We start from the raw sequence: 21,685 nt of genomic DNA, 5'->3' as shown, positions 1-21,685 counted from the left end.
TCTGTCTCTCTCTCTCACTGTCCACTCTGCCTGTCAAAAAAAAAAAAAAAGGGCATCTGTTGAGCTGTGGGCCTGCGGGCTTCAGCCAGCGGGGCGGCTCCTGGCTCCTGGCGGGTAAGAGAGCTCTGATTGTTGGCTTCAAGATCTGTAACCAAGCTGGGAACACGGTTCCCTTCCTTCCAGCATTTACACAGGGCCAGTGCAACAGGGGGGAGGCAGCTGGTGCCTAGAAGAACCACCTCCCCCCGCCCCCAGCCCAAGGCTAAATAAGAATTCCCCTTGGCAGACTGGAGAAGATGCCCCCAGGTGAGGCTCTTGTCTCTACTGCTGCTCCCTGGGGACAGGGCTATAGATCAACAGCGTATTTGCATATTGCACCACCAGCAGCAGCAACAACAATGGAAGAAACTCACAGAGGTCTGATGAATTAAACTGGATCCTTAAGGAGTGGAACACCCCTGAAGGCAGAGCCTGTGATGGGAACTCAGACTTGGTCCCCCAGGACCCAGCAAAACGTGACATCCCCCCACCCCGACAATTCCTTCCCCTCTATTTCATCACTGCTCTGACTCTGCTAAACCAGGGGCCTCCCATAGTGAGAATCAGAGAAGAGGAACAAGAAATGGTGGAGCTGGTGCACTGGAGCAGCGGGTTGAGCCACTGCCTGGGCCGCCGGCTTCCCACAGGGGCGCCAGTTCGAGTCCTGGCTGCTCCACTTCCAGTCCGGCTCCCTGCTGATGCTCCTGGGAAAGTAGCAGATGAGGACCCAAGTGCTTGGGTCCCTGCCACCCAAGGAGGAGACCCAGATGGAGTTCCTGGCTCCTGGCTTCAACCTGGCCCAGCCCTGGCTGTTGAGGCCACTTGGGGAGTGAACTAATGGATGCAAGCTTGCTCTCTCGCTCTCTCCAACTCTGTCTTCTAAATAAATAAATAAGCCTCAGAAAGAAAGGAAGCTACGGCACATGTACAATTTGAGGCACTGCAGGACAGGAGCTGAGGGCCTGCAGATCTGGAAGTTATCCCTACCTCGGTCAGAAATGAAACTCGGGCAGAGGGGAGGAGCCAGCCCCACCCTGCGGAACCACGTCCGGCCCATGGCTCAGTGCTCAGTTAGGCAGATAGCAAGAAACAAGAATTGAAAAAACACAGCGGCCCAAGGAGGACATCCAGGGAGATCCCTGGATCAGAGCCCTGTCGTGAGCCTGTGATTTCACCCTCCTGCTAACGGTAACCACTTCCCACATGAGCCCCAGGAAGGCGACCGTGCAGCCCACAAGACAGAGAGAAATGTGACCACACTTCCCTCTTATAAACAGGCGCCGGCAAACATCTGAGACCACTGGCCCGCCGCCGTGGTTACCCGAGGGGTGGGGGGCGCCCTGGTGCGGCCATCAGGGCCTCGGGCTCCCCACACGCCCACAAGCCGGAGAAGTCGCCCCATTGACTGGGGAACTGAAGCTGCTCCACAAAACCAGCCTCCCACTGCGACGGCCCAGCCCACCTGGCCGCCGCAAACCTAAGGATGGGCAAGAAAGTGGCCACACTGGGGGTGGGGGTGGGGTCACGGGCCCATGTCCAAGGTGCCTGGAACTGCCTCAGGGCGGGCTGGGGACTCCAGGTGCAGTGGCTCCTCATCCCACCCCCACCCCTCCAGGCCCTACCTCCTGCATCAGTATCAGTGACAGATCCTTCTTTTTTTCTTTTTTCTTTTTTGAACCACCAAAGCCCCAAACTGCAACTCTCCCAATCAAGCAGGAAAGCAACCAAGTCCCAAACCGACCTGTTTAATTAACTTCCAGATGCTTCCTACGATGCCAAGTTCTCCCAGCTCCTAGATGGACTGGAAAGGAAAACAGCAGGCCTCGGAACAGGCTCTGTTTTTTCTCAACGCAGAGGCTTTTGCAAACCTGAAGTCGGCGATCAGGGATCCTCCGTGTCTGCAGAGTCCCATCAGAAAACGGCAACAGATGACGGATCCCAGGCGCCACTCTGATTCTGCCCACCCTGCGCTGATGGCTCTTTCTTCCCATGTATGCTTTCAGACAGAGCGCTTCCAGCCCATTCAAAGCAAGCGAGACGCACAAGGACGCTAAACGCGAAATTACAGGGTGCAGGGTCTGGAAGCTCCTGCCCCGCACCCACCCCCGGGGCAAGCTTTTTATCTTCATTTTATCCACAGGAGGTGGAAGAGTGGAGGCAGCAATCCGCAGGCCCGAGGGTCCCCTGTGCGTTGCCCACTGCCAGTGGTCTCCATGAGCCTGTTTACCGCCTCTCCCGAAGCTGCCACAGGCAGGGCGGACGGCGGGCTGACAGCATGGTCTCCCACCGGCCTCTGAACTCCAGGAGGGCTGAACTGGCCTCTGACTGGTCACCAGCACAGCCTCAGCAATCAGCGAGCCAAGGGAAGTGTCAGAAAAGGAAAACACAATCAGCTGGGCTCAGGACAATTCACACCAGGTGAGAGCCGGCCCTGGGCCCAGCAGTGAGGAGCCCTAAATCCCACATCCGGGTGCTGGCTCCCGACCCCAGCTGCCTGCTGTTGCAGACCCTGGAAGGCAGCAGTGACAGCTCCAATGGCTGGGCTCCTGCCACCCACGTGGGAGACCTGGATTGAATTTCCAGCTCCCAGCTGCAGCCTGGCTCAGTGCCAGCTGTTGTGGGCAGTGAACCAGTGTGGCAGAACATGTGTGCCTGCTCACTCTCTCTCTGCCTCTCAAATTAAAAAACAAACTACTAAGTACATACCACCACCCCAAATACCTTCACAGGTCAGAGAACTTAGCCTGGGCCCTTGACGTCAAGACCATGGGCTGGTTCGTGTGCTGGGACACTGGGCAGTGAACGCAGCAGGAGGCCCTGGGGAAGAGCGGGCACACACGCCCCGCCCGCCAGGAGAAGCAGCCCTCTGGGCCTCTGGACACACCTGCTTAAAGGGGGAAGAGCTCCAAGCAGGCAAGGGGGAGATGGGAGGTCCCCGGGTGCTTCTGAGGCCAGAAACCTCCTGTGCTAGGCTTCTCAGGGGGAGAGAACCAGCCGTCGTACTGTGCAAGTCGTTTTGGTTTCAGCTTACTTTCGAGTCTGGCCCCCGACACAGAACACTCAGGGTTCCTGGCTCAGTGACAGCACCCAGATGGGAGGTACCGGGAGGGGAGGCTCAGCTCCAGGGCACAGGGGGCAATGGCGGGCACAGCTGGAACTCGGAATGCGAATACAGGGTCCAGCCTTACCCACGAGACGGCCTGCTGGCCCCCGTGACTCCAGGGCTCGGTTCCCATGCCTCGCCAGTGAACCGGAACAGAAGTTACGAATGCTCTGTGCCCTCCTCACCCCCCACACACGCCTCCTTGTGTCTGTGGGGGAACAAAAGGGGAACTGCATCTTGTTCTATTTATAAGACCCCGCAGAGCCACAAAAGCCGACAACCCGGGTGCTCAGGAGGTCTGAGCAGGTGCCCAGTTGGATTTGCAAGGCCACTTCGCCTCCCCTCCATGCACCCCGCTTGTCACCGTTCCTCTTTGTGGCCGGCTGCTCTCCCGCAGCTCAGCAGCCACAGCTGGGCTGCAGAGTTTAGGGAACTCAAGCCCTGCTCCAGAATTCCAGTAAATGACCCTGGTCCGGGGTGGTGTGGACGACTTCGAAAACAAACCCGGGGAACAGGAAGCAGGAGGGGAGCGGCAGGGCCGCGCAGGCAGAGGGGGGTCACCCAGGGCCACGTGTGCTCTCTCCACGGGCCTGGCGCAGTCCACGGCTCCGGCACAATCAAAGAGAAAGAAAAGGCCGGCTTGCTGTTATTTTTAATTCCTTCCTCCACGCCTTCCAAAATTCTTGGGCAGAGGGATCCGCCCACTACAGTTTCACTCCCCTCCCAGCCAACAGCAACTCAGAGGCGTCTGCCAAAGTGGGCCAAGGGGGCAGGAACAGTCATCCCCAGAAAAAGTCTCTGCTCGTGGCCACTAAGCATCACCCAAGCTGCACCGGGCCCAGGGCCATCACCACCTGGGTTTCAGAGCCCAGTGGGGGTGCAGACATCCTCACGCCCCACCCACCCCCACTCAACTGCCCTTGCCCGCCCAGTAAGTGTCACGTTGCCTACCTCCTACACCGCGCTCCACGAAGCTCCACAGCTCACCTGCCATGTGAGGTCGCCCGGAAGTCTCTTCCAGGCTTAAACCATCCCAGCAGCGCCCGTGATATGATCTGACACATGCCCCTCCCCTAAACAGCAGAAAACGCAGCACCCCCCACCCCACACACTGGCTCATCCCCTTCTCCTCGGCCAGGGAACACGGTCCCCGGGACAGAGGGAGGACGGCGCAGGCGGATTCTTCCCTCAGGTTTTGTGCCCACTCTCAGGCCGCAATTATTAATAGCACTGGCCTTTTTCACTCTCAGGCATGTCCTGGATGGCGTGATAGATCATACGGTTACCCAAGATCCCACAGGAGGCACAGCATCAGGGGAAAACCCAGCTCCCCTCCTGATCAAGAGACCTCATGCAACTTTCCTAAGCCACCTGTGCCTTGCTTTCCTGGTCTACACACCGCCAGGACAGCATCGGTGTATTGCCTTTTCTTAAAGAGGATTTGATTGGCAAAATCAAAAGGAGGATTTAACTGGCAGCTCTTTCCTGGGGTCTATGGGGCAGAGTGCAGAGAACTGGACCCCCGAGTTCGCATCCCTGATCTGCCACTGAGCCTCCTGCTCTGTCCCTGGATAACCAGGCCCTTCCCCAGAGTGGCGGCTGGCCCACTCCGGTGTCTGGCATGCAGTCGGCCTTCGGCCCAGGCAGCACGTAGCAGGATCACCCCATGTGAAAATGCTTAGGTGATTTGCTAAAGGTCAGTACTGCTGACCAAACCATCTTCTGACTCAAATCCTCGGCCTGGGCCAAAAGCAATAGCTCACCGAAGCTTGCAGGGCAAAGCACCAGAGAGCAGGCACCCCGGATCCACGACGTCGACCAAGCTGTGTGCGTGACTGATGTTTCTCCTTCAGGTCCCTGTGAACATCCGGGCGTGAACTTGGAAGCCTTAACCGCAGCCCAGCCAGCAAGCACCTTGCAGAGTGCTTGGAACGCACGGCTGATCCAAAGAGCTAACTTCAATTCGCCTACTGTGGGAAGCAGCTCTTTTGCACACTCAGCTAATGAGGAAAGGAAACCCCGAAGAAGTGAAGTGACTCAGCCACCGTCACCCACAGTGCATGCGGGACAAGAATGTGAACCTGCTCCTGCCCGTAACACACTGCCCTCACCTCATCTTCTACAGCAGGTCCCCGGCAATGCTCTCAACTAGGGGCCAAGACACAATCCGTCCAGGGGCACAAAGCCTGGCCTTTTAAACACCTATCAACTTTGGGGGCTGGTGCTACGTTGCAGTATTTTAGGTCTCCGCCTGTAGCACGAGCATCTCACATGGGCGGCGGTTCAAGTCCCAGCTGCTCCACTTCCGACCCAGCTCCCTGCTAATGTGCCTAGCAAAGCAACAGAAGATGGCTCAGGTGCGTGAGCCCCTGCCACCCATGTTGAAGAGACGGACAGAGTTCCAAGTTCCTGGCTTCATCCTGGCCCAGCCGCTTTGGCCGTTACAGCCATTTGGGAAATTAACCAGCCGTTGAAAGATTTCTCTCTCTCTTTTCTCTCCCTCTCTATAGCTCAGCCTTTCTTTTTTTCTTTTCTTTTTTTTTTCTTTTTGACAGGCAGAGTTAGACAGTGAGAGAGACAGAGAGAAAGGTCTTCTTTCCGTTGGTTCACTCCCCAAATGGCCGCCACGGTCAGCACGCTGCGCCGATCTGAATCCAGGAGCCAGGTGCTTCTCCCGGTCTCCCATGCGGGTGCAGGGCCCAAGCACTTGGGCCATCCTCCACTGCACTCCCGGGCCACAGCAGAGAGCTGGCCTGGAAGAGGGGCAACCGGGACAGAATCCGGCGCTCAAACAAGGACTAGAACCCGGGGTGCCGGCACACAGGCGGAGGATTAGCCTAGTGAGCCGCGGCGCCGGGCCAACTCAGCCTTTCAAATAAAGAAATTTTTAAAGAAATCTATCAACTTCAATGAACAATGAGTTGATCTAAAGAGATAAAGTGGGAGGCCGGCACCACGGCTCAATAGGCTAATCCTCCACCTAGCGGTACCAGCACACCGGCTTCTAATCCCGGTCGGGGTGCCGGATTCGGTCCCGGTTGCCCCTCTTCCAGGCCAGCTCTCTGCTGTGGCCAGGGAGTGCAGTGGAGGATGGCCCAAGTGCTAGGGTCCTGCACCCCATGGGAGACCAGGAGAAGCACCTGGCTCCTGCCTTCGGATCAGCGCGGTGCCCCGGCCGCAGCACGCCGGCCGCGGCGGCCATTGGAGGGTGAACCAATGGCAAAGGAAGACCTTTCTCTTTGTCTCTCTCTCTCTCACTGTCCACTCTGCCTGTTAAAAAAAAAAAAGAGAGAGAGAGAGAGATAGAGAGAGATAAAGTGGGGCCAGCGCTGTGTAGTAGAAGGTTAAGTCTCTGCCTGCAGAGCTGGCATCCCATATGGGCGCCAGTTCCTGTCCCAGCTGCTCTTCGATCCAGCTCTCTGCTATGGCCTGGGAAAGCAGTAGAAGATGACCCAAGTCCTTGGGCCCCTGCACCCATGTGGGAGACCCAAAAGAAGCTCCTGGTTTCGGATCAGCTCAGCTCTGGCCACTGGGGTCATTTGGGGAGTCAATCAGCAGACAGAAGACCTTTCTCTCTGTCTCTCCCTCTATGTGTGAGTCTGCCTCTCGAATACATAAATACGATTCTGAAAAAGAGAGGCAGGTAAAGTCGTGCCCACTCTTTAAATAAGATGATTTGTTTGCTCTCAATCATAAAATAAAAGGCACTGACATAAAGAGCTGATTTTGCCCTCTTGAAGGAATGCCATCTGGTTTTACTAACCTAACATCACTGCACAGTCTATAGTAGGGAATTTGGGTTATTTTCACTGATGGCAGTGCAGTTGGGAATTGGAAAGTCTGGCAGAGATGATCAATAAGAAAATGAAAAACACTGACCAGGGATGGCCCAAAGGCACCATGCCAAGACCTTTGCTTGGGGAGCCCAGGCGTCTACATGGAGTCCATCGATACATCACTGAGCTCCCCCAGGAGTCCATGCCACGCCTCCCGGGCTAACCACCTGAACACTAGGCTTCAGGCCCTCCTGGCCACACAATGCGCCTTCCTGCTGGCCTGACACCAAACACACATTGTTTCCTTCTTGTTCTTGTTTTTTAAGGTTTTTTAGAAAATGTATTGGAAAAGCAAAGTTACAGAAAGAGGGAGGGAGGGAGGGAGGGAGGGAGGGAGGGTGTGAGTCTTCCACCTGCTAGTTCACGCCCCAAATGGCTGCAATGGCCAGGGCTGGGCTAGGCCAGATGGAAGCCTGGAGCCAGGAGCTTCTCCCAGATTTCCCACATGGGTGCAGGGGCCCAAGCAGCTGGGTCATCTTCTGCTGCTTTCCCAGGCCATTAGCAGGAAGCTGGGTCAGAGGCGGAACAGCTAGGACTCGAACCAGCAGCCATGTGGGATGCCGGCTTTATCTACCATGCTACAATGCCGCTGGCCCCAAAAACAGTGTTTTCAACCTGGTCCAGACATAGCCCAAAGCTGTTCTGGGGGCGGTGTCAGGAAGTGTGACTCTGGGCTGGGTAACTCGGCTGCTACTGGCCACAGGACTGGGGGAGGAAGCAGGACAGGACCCAGGTAGTGGCTTTCGCCACACCACTCTCCTGCTTTAAAGTCCTGGACGCTTACCAAGCAAAGTCCAGTGCCCAGCTCAGCTGGCCAAGGCGCCCAGGACATCCTTCCCCCGACTCCTCTCCAGCCACACCCTGGCCACCCCGACTGTCCTTCCGTCCCCAGACACCAGGCCCTTCCACGCTGTCTGCCCTGGGCTCCATGCAGCCGCCCGCCCTACCCACTCCCACACTCCTATCCACCCCACAAGGTCCTGCTCGAACGGCACCTCCTCCAGGGGAGCCTCTGGCACCCCCAGAAGATCCACTCTTGCCCTGGGCTCCCACACAACACTGGGTTCCAGGTGTCCCCAGGGCCCATGAGCAGTCCAGGGACTGCTGGCTGCAGACAGTTTTCCCACAGGCGAAGGCACATCCAGCAGTCAGCTCCCTGCTCCACTCTGCAACCCGCAGCACCTTCTCCCTCACCACCTGCATTTAATCCACTTGGCCCAAGTTCAAGGTGAGAGCCATCAGTTCCTATGGATACCTCCACCTTCCTTACAATGGGGTCTGGGGGGCTGGGCCTCGGCGGTGGCTGCACAACACAGGCCTGGCCCTACCTCCAGTGGGTCCCAGAGCAAGGGGACCTGGGAAGACCTTGCAGACCTGACATCACACCAAAGAGACAGGTTTCGGGGACATCCAGTTAGCCAGAATGTTCTCTTACCCTAGGTGGACAAACAGCTTCACAGGTCCTGAAGGCCCAGGTTTCCATTTAGAATTCTCTGGGTTTCTTTTTCTTTTAAAAAAATTTATTTATTTATTTATTTATTTGAAAGAGTTACACAGAGAGAGAAGGAGAGGTGGGGGGGAGGGTCTTTCATCCGCTGATTCACTCCCCAACTGGCCACAATGGCCGGGGCTTAGACCATCTTCTACTGCTTTCCCAGACCATAGCAGAGAGCTGGATCAGAAGTGGAGCAGCCGGGACTCGAACCAGCGCACATATGGGATGCTGGCGCTTCAAGGCGGCAGCTTTACCTGCTAGGCCACAGCGCCAGCCCCACCTTGGTTTCACAATGGCAAGTGGAGGCTCAAGAATCCGCCCTGATCTGGCTTCTCCGCATACACACGCACACACACACACACTTGCACACACACAGACGCCCTAGGCCACAAGTCCCAGTTCCGACCCATTCCCCCAGCCCCTTGCACCATCTGTGCATCCCTCAGGCCAGGGGGTCACCTGCTGTCCACAGCCTGCCCTGAGCTGCACGAGCCTGCCTGGGAACTCAGAAGCAGGCGCAAGGCCCTGGGGCAGGGACCTGAAGGAATTTTGTCTAGAAAGAGCCTGGATGGGCCTGTCCCTTGGCGTTAGACTCCCAGAGAGGAACTACCCATGTCCAGCTCACTTCGGCCTGGGAAAGGTAGGCCAAACCCAGTGGTAAAGGTGCTACTTCAGGGAGAGCCGGAACTGCCAAGCAACCAGGGGAGGAAAAAAAAAAAAACACACCAGCAGCGACAACAAACACCGTGCCTGGGCGGCGGGCGCTATCAGTGACACGCCTGTGACTCACAGGGTACTGCTTCAGGCTCTTCCCCTCCCCCTCCCCAGCACTGATTCATCCGAGTTTGTTTTCAGTACTATTATTTTTAGTCAGCTAAACAATGTTTAAAATGATGGTAGGGAAGGGGAGAGCAGGAGAGCAGAACCAGCTAAGAATATGAATTCTCCCGCCCCTTCTCCGTGAGCCTGCTCGGCCCCACAGCAGCAAGGCGCAGGGTCCCTGCTCCCTGGGTGGACATGCTGGGAGCAGGGCCTTCTACTACACAAACTGAGGCTCTCCGAGCGGGGCGCTGGCTCTGATGGAGGGGGAGGGGGTGGGGGTGACACAGCAGTCCACTGCAGGTGACGGCCACATCAATCAAATTTCTACCTTGAAAGGAAAAATAAGGGGCTAGCACTGTGGCATGGTGGGCTTACCGCCACTGACGACACTGGCATCCCATATGGGTGCCGGTTCAAGCCCTGGCTGCTCCACTTCCAATCCAGCCCCCTGCTAACGCACCTGGGAAACCAGCAGACGATGGCCCAAGTGCTCGCACCCCTGCACCCACATGGGAGATACAGAGGAAGCTCCTGGCTCCTGTTGTGGCCATTTGGGGAGTAAACCAGCAGATGAAGCTCTCTCTCTCTCTCTCTCTCTCTCTCTCTCTGTGTGTGTGTGTCTATAACTCTGCCTTTCTAACAAATCTTTTCAAAACACAAAAAAGCAAAGAAACAAAAACCAATTTGCCATTGAAGAAACTCAGTGTTTCTTGGTGTATCTTTGTGTCTAGTCTGGCTTTTATTTCAAAAGGGGTGGGGGGGGGGGTAACTGAACATCTACTGGGTGCTGTCGGCTACAAGTGTCCATCAAGTCCTTGGTCCATCTTATCTACATAATGAGGTAGGTGGTCGCATCCCCATTTTCACAGGTAAAGAACCTGGGGCTCAGTAAGCTGAAATAAATGCACCCAATGTCCCCACACACTGGTAACTGTCAAATTCAGAAACCTTTGCCAGGCGGGGCGGGGGGAGTGTTGTGGCTCAGTGGGTTATGACACTGCTTTAAATACTTAATATTTATTTATTTATTAAATATTTAAACATCCCACATCCGAGTGCCTGGTTCAAGTCCCAGCTGTTCTGTGCAGCCGATCCAGCTTCTCCCCAGTGCACCCTGGGAGGCAGCAGGGGATAGCTCAAGTGATTGGGCATCTTCCAGTCACGTGGGTGATCCGGAAGAAGCTCCTGGCTCGTGGCTTCAGCCTGGCCCAGCCTGGCTGTTACGGGCACCGGGGGAGTGAACCAGCGGAGAAAAGATCTCTTTGTCTCTCTCTGTCACTCTGCCTTCCACATAGATGAAAATAAATAAGTGAACATAAAAAAAAAAAAAAAAACTTCCGGCTCCCTATGCACTGTCTTCCCCAGGTAATACCTGCAGAACAGGTCTGTGCAGAGATAAACTACCACACAGGAAAAGTAACAAAAGGCGGCAGGACAGAATCTCCCCTAGCCGCAGGGAAAGCAGGCACCCCCTGAGCCTGAAGCCCAGGAGAGGAGGGGAAAGTTTATAGCAGCGAAGATTGGAAGCAAAGGAAAAATCCCATTTCCATTGTCGGTGTCTGCCTGCAACCACTTGTAACTACTCAAAAAGTCCTTGCTGGATCCAAGACGCCACAGTTGGGCTTAACCCAGAGGTGATTTTTTAAGGAAAAAATGCCTTTTGGCATTTTTGAGCTGTGACAGTGTAAAAACAGACCTTTAAAAAACACACACCCAAAATGCATTACTATTTTCAAAAGTCCAGTGTAAGAAGTAAAAAAAAAAAAAAAAAAAGACAGTGACGGCTCAAAGCTACAGCTCGGCTTAGCAGCTGGTGATGCAATACTGCGCCTGCAGTGATAACTCTGGACGTTTCAAAGGAGAACGGGACGCCCTGTTTCTTCAACAATACTCAAGTCCTAAGCGCCCCACAAAGCACTCAGGAGAAAAAAACAAAACAGCGCGGGATCTAAGCAAGGAGGCTCTCGTGATACTACAAAAGAATGATTTCGGCGGAAATTCAGCGTGTCACTTCCTAGCTGGGTTTAAACGTGCACCCTCCAGGCTGCCCGACAAAGGCCCCTGCGTGCTCCGTTAAGTGCAGGCTTTCTTTATATAGATGCATGAAAATAAATAAAAGGGACGCTTCCTGGGTAAACGTTGACTTATGAGCAAACATTTTCCACAGGTATCTCCTAGTGGGCCTACCTCTTCCATTTAACCATTTTTAGGCACTTGTGGTCATTAGTTTAAGTAAACTTCCTGTTCCAAGAATAGCCAAAAATGGCAACAAAAGAAGAAAAAGTGCTCTCTGCTTCTCAAAAAACAGAACTCCAGGTCCTCACCCTGGCATTCAGCTATTTTTATTTTCCTTTGTAGTTAAAATTTCACTGATTTTGGACTCACAGGGTAAGGAAGAGGCAGCGAAGAGAGAGGGTAACGAGAATTAACGGCTGAATTCTGGTTTTAAGACAGAGAATGAGCGAGATCGACCATCCACTGGTTCACTCCTCCATTTGGCTGCAACAGCCAGAAACTCCATCTCGCTGTCCTAGGTGGGTGGCAGAGGTCCAAGCTCTTGGGCCATCTTTTCCTGTCTTCCCAGGCCCATTAGCAGAGAGCTGGACCAGAAGCGGAGCAGCTGGGACTCAAACCGGCACCCCCATGAGATGCCAGCACGCCAAGCAGTGGTTTAACCCACTGTGCTACAACGCCAGCCCCTGATGTACAGTTTCACTATTTTCATTTATGTAAATTAATTGTTACCAGGCTGATAGGGTCTTGGGACATGATTAAGCAAGATCTGTGATATGCATGCAAACAAAAGGTTCTACGATGCTTGCAGGAAAAGCCAGTTTGGAGTTAGGCCTACAGCCGAGCTTCTCTGGCCCATTCCCCTGTTGAGAACTTATGAGCCCAGAGAAGGTGAGTGACTTGCCAGGGGTCACACAGCTCTTTAGAAGCAGAGCTAGGTCCAGACTCCTGCTTCCAAAGTCACCCCCTGCAGCCTGGGGCATGAGTCATCTTTTTTGACAGCAATTAACACCACTCCACACACGTTAGCCTGGTGCAGGATTGGCTGAACTTCTGCGTTCATTACTAGGCCCCTGGTGTGTTTTCATTTTCAACGGAGTGTCTCTGCGGACACGCCGTGCCAGCGTGCCGCCGTGGCAGGCCGCGGCGCAGACAGCATGCCTGGGGCTGTAGATCTGCTATTTCCCGAACTGTGAATGAAGTCCAAACAAAGAACAATGTTATACACACACACACACACACACACACACACACACACACAGAGCTGCCCTTGTCAGGAATCGATAAACTGTAGAACATGGGAGGACTGGGGTTTTTGAGCACCAAGAAAACAGCACTGACAAATCAGCTAGAGTGAACACACACAGCATGCTCGCACCTGCTACGCTCCACAGCCAGCGGACCTGAGCGACAGCCGGGCCAGGACGGCCTCTCTGCCTTGCGCACTGTTTTGTCCCTGTGACCAAGCACAGGGCTTCCGAGCTGGTGGAGGCAAGAAGGAAAGCATCGAAGTGCACTCAAAGCGTTCTCTTGGGATCTTCTCTAAAACTCAGAATAAAGTTAGAAACCAAACTCCTGTAGCATGGCTACTTCCAACTGTTGAGCCTGAGCTTGGGGGACTGAAGGCTCCACGGCCATTGGTATCTACAAAAGGCTGGCAGCCGTCCCGGGCCCCCGCACGCCGGCAGGCTGCCTTCAACAGCAGCTTCTGGAGGCCTCTCCACTGCGGATTTCAGGAATGGAGGAGAGGGGGCAGCCTTTCGGTTTTGCTTTGTCTGGGTCAACACAACCGGGGAGACGCGGAGACAAGGTACCAGGGCTCCTCCTGGGCCTGGCGGGTTGAAAAAGCGGTTTTCCCACTGCACAGAGAACTCAGCTGGGCTCACAGGAGACAAGGCGGGGGGGGGGGGGGGGGCGCCATGCGTGAAGACGGCAGAAGGCCAAGGTCATGGGAACAAAGTCCAGTTTCCTAGTAAAGTGAGCCGAGCTCGGTTCTGTTTGTTTCACAAAGGAGCACACGCAGAAGAATGGCTGTATTGAGCATCAAACAGCATTAAAATCTCCTAATAAATTAACGAGTGAAAATTAACGGTCGCTCAGTCCATTAAATCGTGTTAATGTTATTTCCATTATAATAATGCAGCCATCACAAGTTTGCATTGGTAAACCAATATTTATTTTTAAAACGTTTATTTTAATTGGATTCCTGATGGGATAAGCTTGAACTGAATTATCTAGATTTCATCAACTTTTTACATTTCTCATCAGAACAAAATGACTGTTCTATTCACTGGCTTGTCTTTCTGTTACTGAAATTCCTGTTGAAAACTTTCTCTCCTTGCAAAGACTTTTAAAATACTAGGAGCTCTTACGTCCATTCAGAAACTCAGGCTTAGAAAGATTTATTTTTAGCAAGCGCTAACTGAAGCAAGAAAAGGCAAGGTTCCTACTGAAACTCTGAAATTCTAAGCAACCCCAAGCATCCACAGGTCGCCCACTTGTTCACCACCCCGCCTGTCACAGCCCAGGCTAAGAGAGCTAAACTTCCTGTTTCCACGGGGAACCTGAATTTCAGGTTTGTGGTACTAAACTACTTTTAACTTCAAAGAGAAAATGCTTCCCAGCGGAGTCAACTACGGCACCCAGGTGAGAGTTACAGGTAACATACAGGGCACTTGGCTAAGCACAGAGCAGGCCGAAAAGTCCCCATCATCACGATGCATTCCAGAAACCTCCTTGGGATCCCAACTCCTGTTCCCTTCTTGGTTATCTGCCACACACCGACTCATCTCCCCTGTCCGCCTCTTCCCACAGCGACTGCCCCTGTACTGACGGGCAGAGTGTGCGTCCCCTGCTACGCACCATGCTGTGTGTCCCTGGGCAGGTCTGTCACCCACTCTGAGCACAGCCGCCCGGCCTGGGTCACGGTCACCACTAAGGAACTCAACAGCGACTGGATGGCGCAGACAGAGGCAACTGTCATTATTTTATTTCCTAACACGGTGAAAACAAAATTCTACAATATTTAAAAGATATCACAGTCCTCCCTCCCTGCCCCCCAAAAATCACTTTATATTAGACCTCTTATTTCTTCTGATTGGCTGGGTATAAGGAAGAAACAGTAGTTAAAAACTCAAATAAGAGGGTATTAGTTCTCAGAAAACAGAATTAAAAGGTTTTTGGTGTAAAACATTCTGATTTTTTTTTCCAGAATGTGCATTTTCTTTTTTAAAGATTTTTTTTAATTTAGTTGAAAGGCAAAGTGACAGAGACAGGGAGAGAGAGCTCTTCCAACCGCTACCAATGGCTACATCGGCCAAAGCTGGGCCAGGTCACAGCCAGGAGGAGCCCGGAATTCCATCTTGGGCCTCTCACATGGATAGCAGAGGCCCAACCACTTAGGCAGTCACCCACTGATTTCCCAGGTGCCTTCGTAGGAAGCTGGAGAGGAAGTGGAGCCGCTGGGACTCACACCATCGTTCCAACATGGGGTGCAGGTGTCACAGCAGTGGCTTAACCCGCTGCACGGCCACGCCGGCCCCCGGAACCCGGCTTTCCCAGGAACGTCCCAGGCCCCCCGTAACGTCCCGCTCATGCGTCCCTAACTGGAGCAGCGCCTCTGCACACACAGGGACCTTCCCCTGTTGAGCTCCTCATTCCCACCCCACCCCCAACCCCCCCCACCCCCACCCCCGCCTGCACTGACTTGGGAGGAGCCCAGTAAACATCATTGAATCAACAAAATCCAACCCTGCAGCCAATCAGACCGGCACCCAGAAGCAACACGCACGGGCCCCAGTGTTCACCTGGATGCCAGCTGCAAGCTCCCTGCTTCCCAAGGTCAAGGACATGTCAACCCACTCCCGGGTTCTGCCACAGCTCTGTGTCAGCCCCTCCCTCATCAGCAACCCCCTGTCATGCAGGGCCTTCTTTTTTTTTTTTTTTTTTTAAGGATTTTTGTAGAAATGTATTTATTTGAGAGGCAGAGCTACATAGAGAGAGAGGGAGAGACAGAAAGGTCTTCCATCCACTGGCTCACCCCCCAAAATGACCAAAATGGCCAGAATTGGGCTGATCCGAAACCAGGAGCCAGGAGCTTCTTCCAGGTCTCCCATGTGGTGTAGGGGCCCAAGAACTTGGGCCATCTTCTGCTGCTTTCCCAGGCCATAGCAGAGAGCTGGATCAGAAGTGGAGCAGCCTGGACTTGAACCAGCGCCCATATGGGAAGCTGGCACTGCAGGCAACAGCTTTACTCGCTACGCCACAGCACCGGCCCCGGAGCCCTCTTCTTCCCAAGCCCTGTGTAACACACGCTCCTGTCATAAAGGCTAACAGATCAAGAGGAGAATGGAGCCCCCCAGCCCCCAGCCCAGCAGGCAGGAGGGGACTTGCTTGCAAAGGCCACCCCCAGAAAGATGGTCCAAGCAGCAGCAACTGCAGTAGGGGACAAGAGAAGCGAAGACAGAAGGACAGGAGAAGGGACGCTCCTGGGGCTTGTAACTGTGTCGTGCCCAGGGCCCGAGAAAGGAGCGTTGAAGATGAGGACCTTTCTCCTTTCTGCAAGGTGGACAAAGTCCAGGGAGAGAGGAGGAGGCAGCTTTTCCCAGAGGTCAGGTGCACAGCGAGGGAAGAGGGGCTGTGTGTCAGACCCAGTGCCGGTTCCTTTCTCCCCCTTCCCTGGAACTTGGTGCTGCGACACAAGAAAGCCCAAATTCCCTTCCAAACAAGCAAAGCCCTCAGCCTGGCCCAGCTCCCCTAAAACGGGCCACGGCACAGATCCCAGCAGGGCCAGCACAGACGTCCCAGTCCATCAGAAAAGGCAGCGCTGAGTGTGCTTGGCTCCTTGCTCCTCTCTCTCCGTGGCAATGCTTGCACTCCACGCTACAAAAGGAGAGGAAGGCACCAGGTGCGGAGTGGGGTGCAGTGAGCGGCCTCAGCCCCGCCCACCCTGCCGGACCTCCGAGCATCCTGACAGCCCCTTCCTGGATGTACTGGAGTTCAGCGTTTGCTGCTTCCGCTTCTACATCCTGGGTATCGCTAAGCCCATCTCACTCCGGCTCGCCTGATCACCGAAACAGGTGGGAGCTGGCCCCACGGAGGAACAAGCACCCAGCCTGCACGTCTCTCGCACGCAGCTGTAATTGCCAAATGCTGCCAGGGCTGCCCCCAGTTACGGATCAGCCAAGACACGCCCGGCATGATCCCCTCAGACGGGGGTGCTCCTTAAACTGCAGACTCCAGTGTGTCCAGGCACCCCGGGGCCCCGCCCCCCAGCACAGCAGGAATAACTAAGTTCAACCCGTTCCTTTGTCTCCTTCCCAAAGCCCCAGTCCTGAGTGACTGGTGCAGAGACCACAGGCACTGTGACAAGCTCCGCAGGGCTTAGCAGACACCCGGCTCTCACGCGCGAGAGGGCCTCCCCGGACGTGGCCTTTAGCTTTCCGCCCAGGACCAAAACAGCAGCTGCTGTTGCCAAGAGAGGCAAGGTGACCTGGAGGCGTGGGCACCACGTCCAGGGATGGGAATCCATTTTGTCTGGATCTCCCCGAGCAACTGGGCAAAGATGCAAAATAAACCGCGTCAGCCTTCGGTCTTCTCCAGGCAGGCAGGAGACACTCAGGAGCTAACCAGGGGGGCCAGCGAGCCAGACCTGGCTAAGGCGGCCAACAAGATCCCAGGACTCTTAAAGGCAGGCCCTTGTCCTGCCCCGCGCAAAGCAAACTCCTACCAAGAGACAGGCAAACAAGGCCTACAGGTGGAAGCCAACCTCCCACCGCCCACCCCAGCTGACACAGCTCCAGCCTTGGGCCGAGCCTTGGGCCGAGCGAGCCTCAGCCTTCCAAGTGCTCAGCAGCACAGGGCGGCAGAAGGCGCAGCCCCTGGATCAAGCCTGCCCACCTCCCTGCTCCAGTGTTCTCCGCTTGGAAAATGAGATCATCTCCAGCCCGGCTGCCTTATCTGTTTTCCAGGCATGGGTCTCTTTCTTCGAGGACCTCGTAAAACCACGTGAAAGTGCTTTGTAAACTGTAGAACACTTTGCACAGCTGCCTGTTTTATAACCCATCCCACCCCCACCCCACTGCCCATTTCCACGAATAAATTAAGCCTGTGTGTCCTCCACCCACCCAGGCAAACATGGAGCAGGAGAGAAGCACCCCCCCAAGACCCCCATTCTACCGGTGGGGCCCCCACCAAAGGGATAAAAAAGAATTAAAAACCAGAGGCGGGCCCAAAACCCAAGTTTCTCTGCCCATCCCATTACACCACCTCCTCTGAAGTCCACTCTGGCTCCCGACCCCCGGCCCACAGTGCCTTCCCCACAAAGCACACCGCCTCTCTTGACTGGATCCACCCATTTTAGGGGAAAGAAAAAAAAAAAGCACAACTCACTACTTCTTAAGTCAGCCCTGCCACCATGCCCAGCATTTATTTGCAGGGGAGGCCTGCCCTGCGTTCCTGCGGACAGATGTTGCTTTGTGCCTGCCTCACACAGCTGGCAGCCCTTGCACAGCTGCCCCAAGCAGGTGGCCAAGGACAGAGGAGTCCACCCGTGCCCAGAAGCGAGGCTGACAGTCCCTGCGGGGCCATTCCTCATTCCTCTGCAGCCCGGGACCCCCCAGGCTGCGGCGTCCCCACCACCCGCGCCCGCCCCACTTGGGTCAGAACCGGACTCCAAATAGGGCTGAGAAGCAGAGACGCAGGGCCAAGCCCTCCCCCCCCCCCCCCATCTTCCCACCCCGATCTCCAAGCAGGCGCGGCTGAGCGCTGGAAGGCCCCGGGGTGTCAGAAGTCACTGACCCTTCCATCAGCCATCTGTGAGCGCCCGCCAGCCTCGGCTCGCGCCGGGCAAGGATAAAGGCGGTCCCGACAGATGGCAAAGCGCTTTGAGAGTGAGGGCTCCACAGGAATGCGAAGGCGGACGCGAGGCCCACTCCGGGGCGGCTGTGTCTGCGCGGCTCCAGCCCCCCTCTCCGTTCTGCACCGATCTGCAGCGTCTCAGACCACAATGGAGGGCAAAGGTGCGGGCAGGGCGGCGGGCTCACGGAGAAGACCCCGTGGCCTTGCCACTCGCACCTCCCGTTTCGAAGAAGTCAGAGCCCTGCGCAGCAACTCCAGGGCGTGCGCGCACAGCGGGGCGGGAGGCTGGCACAACCCAGTCTAAAAATACTCGATACAAATGCTAATCCCAAAGGCAAAGAAAGAGCGAAGAAGGCATCTGTCCATCACGCGGCTAGGGCTCCGCACCCACCGCCCCAGCTGTACCGACTGCATTCCTGCAGAGGCGGAAAGACGCGAGGGGACCCGGCCGCCGCGGAGAATGGCAGCTACACCTCCGCGAGCGCGGGCCGCGGGGGCGGGAGGCGGCGGCGGCGGGGGAGGGGCTCCCGCCCGCGGAGCCGAACAAAGCGGGCCTCAACTTGGACTCGGTAGCTCCCCGGGCTGGGGGCGGCCGATCCCAGCAACACCACCACCACCACCAGCGCCCGCCCCCGCCCCAAACCCGCCGCACCCCCATCCCGGAGGTGGAAAGCGAAGGTGCGGTCTGGAAGCCAGAGTGCCGCGTGGAAGCCTCGCGCTCCCAGAAGGAGGTTTTGTTTGGGGTCTCCCTCCCCCACCCCCCGGCCAGGCTCCCGCTGCCCCGCGCACGCCCGCGGGTCCCGGCTCTCCACCCGCGCCGCGCCAAGGGGGCTGGGCCGGCGCAACCCCGGGCCCCCACCTGGGGATGGTGATGCACTTGGTGTTGACGTTCTGCGTGGTGATGGCCTTCTCCAGCTCGTCCAGCTGCCCCGTCTTCTTGAGCTTCTTAACCAGGCTCTTGACCGCCTTCTCACACCACTTCTCCTCCTGCCCGTTCTGCTCGCCCTTCTTCCAGCCCAGCAGGCGCTTCACGATCGGCGGGGTGAAGGGCAGGATGGACGACATGGCTGGGGAGGGCGCGCGGGCGGCGAGGGGGCGCCCCCGGCGGGGCTGGGCGCGGCGGGGCGCCGGGGGCGCAAGAAGGGAGCTCGGCTCGGGCCGGCCGCGGCCGCCCCAAACTTCGCCTCAACTCCGGGCGAACTTGCCCCGTGCGCAGGGCCGGGCCGCGGCGCTGCAGCCTGCGGGGCTCGGCGCGCGGCCCTGCGCGCGAGCGAACGGCTCCCACGGGGCGGAGAAGGGCGGCCGGCGGGCGAGCGGGCGGGCGGGCGGCGGCGCTGGGTCGGGAAGGCCCCGAGCGTGGGGCGGAGGCAGCGGCCGCGAGGCTCGGAGTGGCAGCACAAAGTTTGGGTTTCCGCACGGGGTAGCTGTTTGGGTGCCGCCTCCGGGAAGGAAAGTCCAGCCCCCAGCCAAACTTTGCTCGCCTCGCTCGCTTTGATGCGCAGATCCCTCCGCCTCTGCGGCCTCGCCTCCCCGCTTCCCTCCTCCTCCTCCTCCCGGCGCGCTCGTTCGCTCGCGGGGCCGGCCCGGGGCGTGCGCGGCGCTCCCGCTCCCGCCCGCTCCCAGTCTATGTTTCATGCAAATCCGCGTGCAGCCTCCCGGCCTAGCGCTGTCACCGCCCCCTCGCCGCCCGGGCTCCCCGCCTCCTCCCCCGGGCGCCCTGCCCGCCCCTGCTCCGCCGAGGCCGCCCGGCCTTCCCCCGCCCCGCGCCGAGCGCGCCCACGTGGGCGACCGGGGGCGGCGACGGGCCCGGCTGGAGCGCGCCGTACCCCGCGCGGCCGCGGCCCGCAGCCGAGCGTGCGCGGGGGAGGAAGTCCCGGGAAACGGGCGGGCGGAGGGGCCCCAGGCGGGGGCCCGAGCTCGGTTGGAGTCGCGGGCAGGACGGGGGCGAGGAGGCGCCGTCGGACCTTGAGCGGACTCCGACTCGAGGCCGAGGGGGTCGGGGCGCGCACTTAGTCTCGTGTGTGCCGATCCTGGGCAGGGGTCTTGGCAGGCGCCCGCGACCCAGGGGCTTGTGAGGTCACACCGAGACTGCGGAGCGGGAGCTGAGAGAGGGGACACTGGGCCCTGGGAAATGGCGTTTGCGAGGACTCGGGTGACAGCGCGCACAATAGCTGAGGGGGGGGGTTCCCTTGAGCCTTGTGAACCAAGTACTTGGCAGCAAAAGGGCCTCAAAAGACATCTGTTGAGTTCGTGAAGGAATGAACGGGGGCGCGTTAGAATGTGTCTCTGGGTGAAAGTCACATTACCGGGTGTTGCACACTCAGAGACAGCTAGATCCGAAATCTGAAACCCCCGCACTAAAGTGCTGAGTTCTCCGGGAGCTGAGGCACTCAGCGCCCCCCCACACACACACACACCGGGGGAGGGGGCGGGCTCCTAGCTTTCCTCCCCACCCGCAGAATCCAGGAGCCCTTCCTCGGGGCTGTCTGGAGTTACCCCAGCGCCTGCCTTTGCAGGGGCCTCCCCTGTGAGGCCACCCTGGTGGGTAAGGCCTTTGTTTGTTTTTAACAGCAGGAAACCCCCAGTGGTGAGAAAGAAGTTATCTGCAAACCCTCAAGTGGTGGGAAGTTACAAAGCCCTGTGAGGTGTGGCCGAATCCACAAAGTCAGCCCAGAAGCTGCAGGGGCCCTGGCCTAGCCCGCCCCGTAGCCTCCGCACAGCCAGGTGCTCCTCGCCCTCCTCTCCTGCTATAGCTCCCTCCCTGCTAAAACCTGGAAGGAGAATCCCTGAACCCAACGCCAGCCTGGGCTTACAAGCCTCTGTTGGTGGCTGGCTCTTAGCCCATGCTGCTGTCCTGTCCCCACCAGCTCTCAGCAGCAGGGACAAAGATGGGTGGCAGTGGACATGTGGGCATTGCCTGCTTCCTCCCAGGTAGCCCCGTTGCCCCTGATGAGCCCCTCCCGGCGGCCCCTAGGGGAGATGTCCGTGTGCCCCTCCTACCCCGCTCCCAGGGGAGGCACCTGCAGCGCACCGGGATTGAAGCACTGTCCCAAGTGGTAGAGCTAGGATTTGAGGCCAGTGCTTGGCCGGGCCTCCGTCTGCCATCTTGCCGCTGCACCCAGCCAGCTCCCTTATGGCACTGTGGAAGGCAAAGATGACATCATCCGTAGAACTCTTTGCAAAAGCAAAATTGTGGTGCTGCATGAAATGTTTGTTTCCCGGTGACCAGGGACTAGAGGGAGCATCCTTCTCAGCCTCCCAGCATGTTCCTGGGACTCTCTTGTGAAAATCCCTGCGAACTGCCAAGGGCTACTGTCGCTCCCCCTCTTCGTGGAGGACCGACACTAAACCCTGCGCTGTTCTTTTGTCTGCTCGGCCCTCCCCAGGGTTGCTGCTGGTTCTTCCCGGGTTGGCTACCGACCCTTCCACCTCCGTGGAAGGGCGGTTCCCCCTGCCACATTCCCCACTTCCCCAGGGGAGCGGCACACCACCGGCCGGCTCTCTCTCGGGGGCTGCACA

The 21,685-nt window shown here is 57.1% G+C and overlaps 1 protein-coding gene across 3 annotated transcripts in view; it reads right to left on the bottom strand.

Moving 5' to 3' along the window:
* The window catches only part of SMAD3 (SMAD family member 3), a 113,755-nt gene extending 93,968 nt beyond the window's left edge, over positions 1 to 19,787 (bottom strand). The window contains exon 1 of one of the 3 annotated variants that reach the window (XM_051821816.2): positions 19,026 to 19,787. In XM_051821816.2, the coding sequence (XP_051677776.1) occupies positions 19,026 to 19,231 (206 nt within the window). In that variant the 5' untranslated portion in view covers positions 19,232 to 19,787. Of the gene's footprint in view, positions 1 to 18,106; positions 18,512 to 18,571; positions 18,655 to 19,025 lie in introns of those variants that run through there. The other 2 variants (XM_070054404.1, XM_070054402.1) reach the window with 2 other exon arrangements.
* Between the last annotated feature and the right edge of the window lie 1,898 nt (positions 19,788 to 21,685).

The sequence above is a fragment of the Oryctolagus cuniculus genome, chromosome 12, assembly GCF_964237555.1.
Source record: "Oryctolagus cuniculus chromosome 12, mOryCun1.1, whole genome shotgun sequence".
In the NCBI taxonomy this organism is placed as follows: Eukaryota; Metazoa; Chordata; class Mammalia; order Lagomorpha; family Leporidae; genus Oryctolagus; species Oryctolagus cuniculus.
Note: the sequence above shows the minus strand (reverse complement) of the source record. Positions and strands in the feature narration are given on the sequence as shown.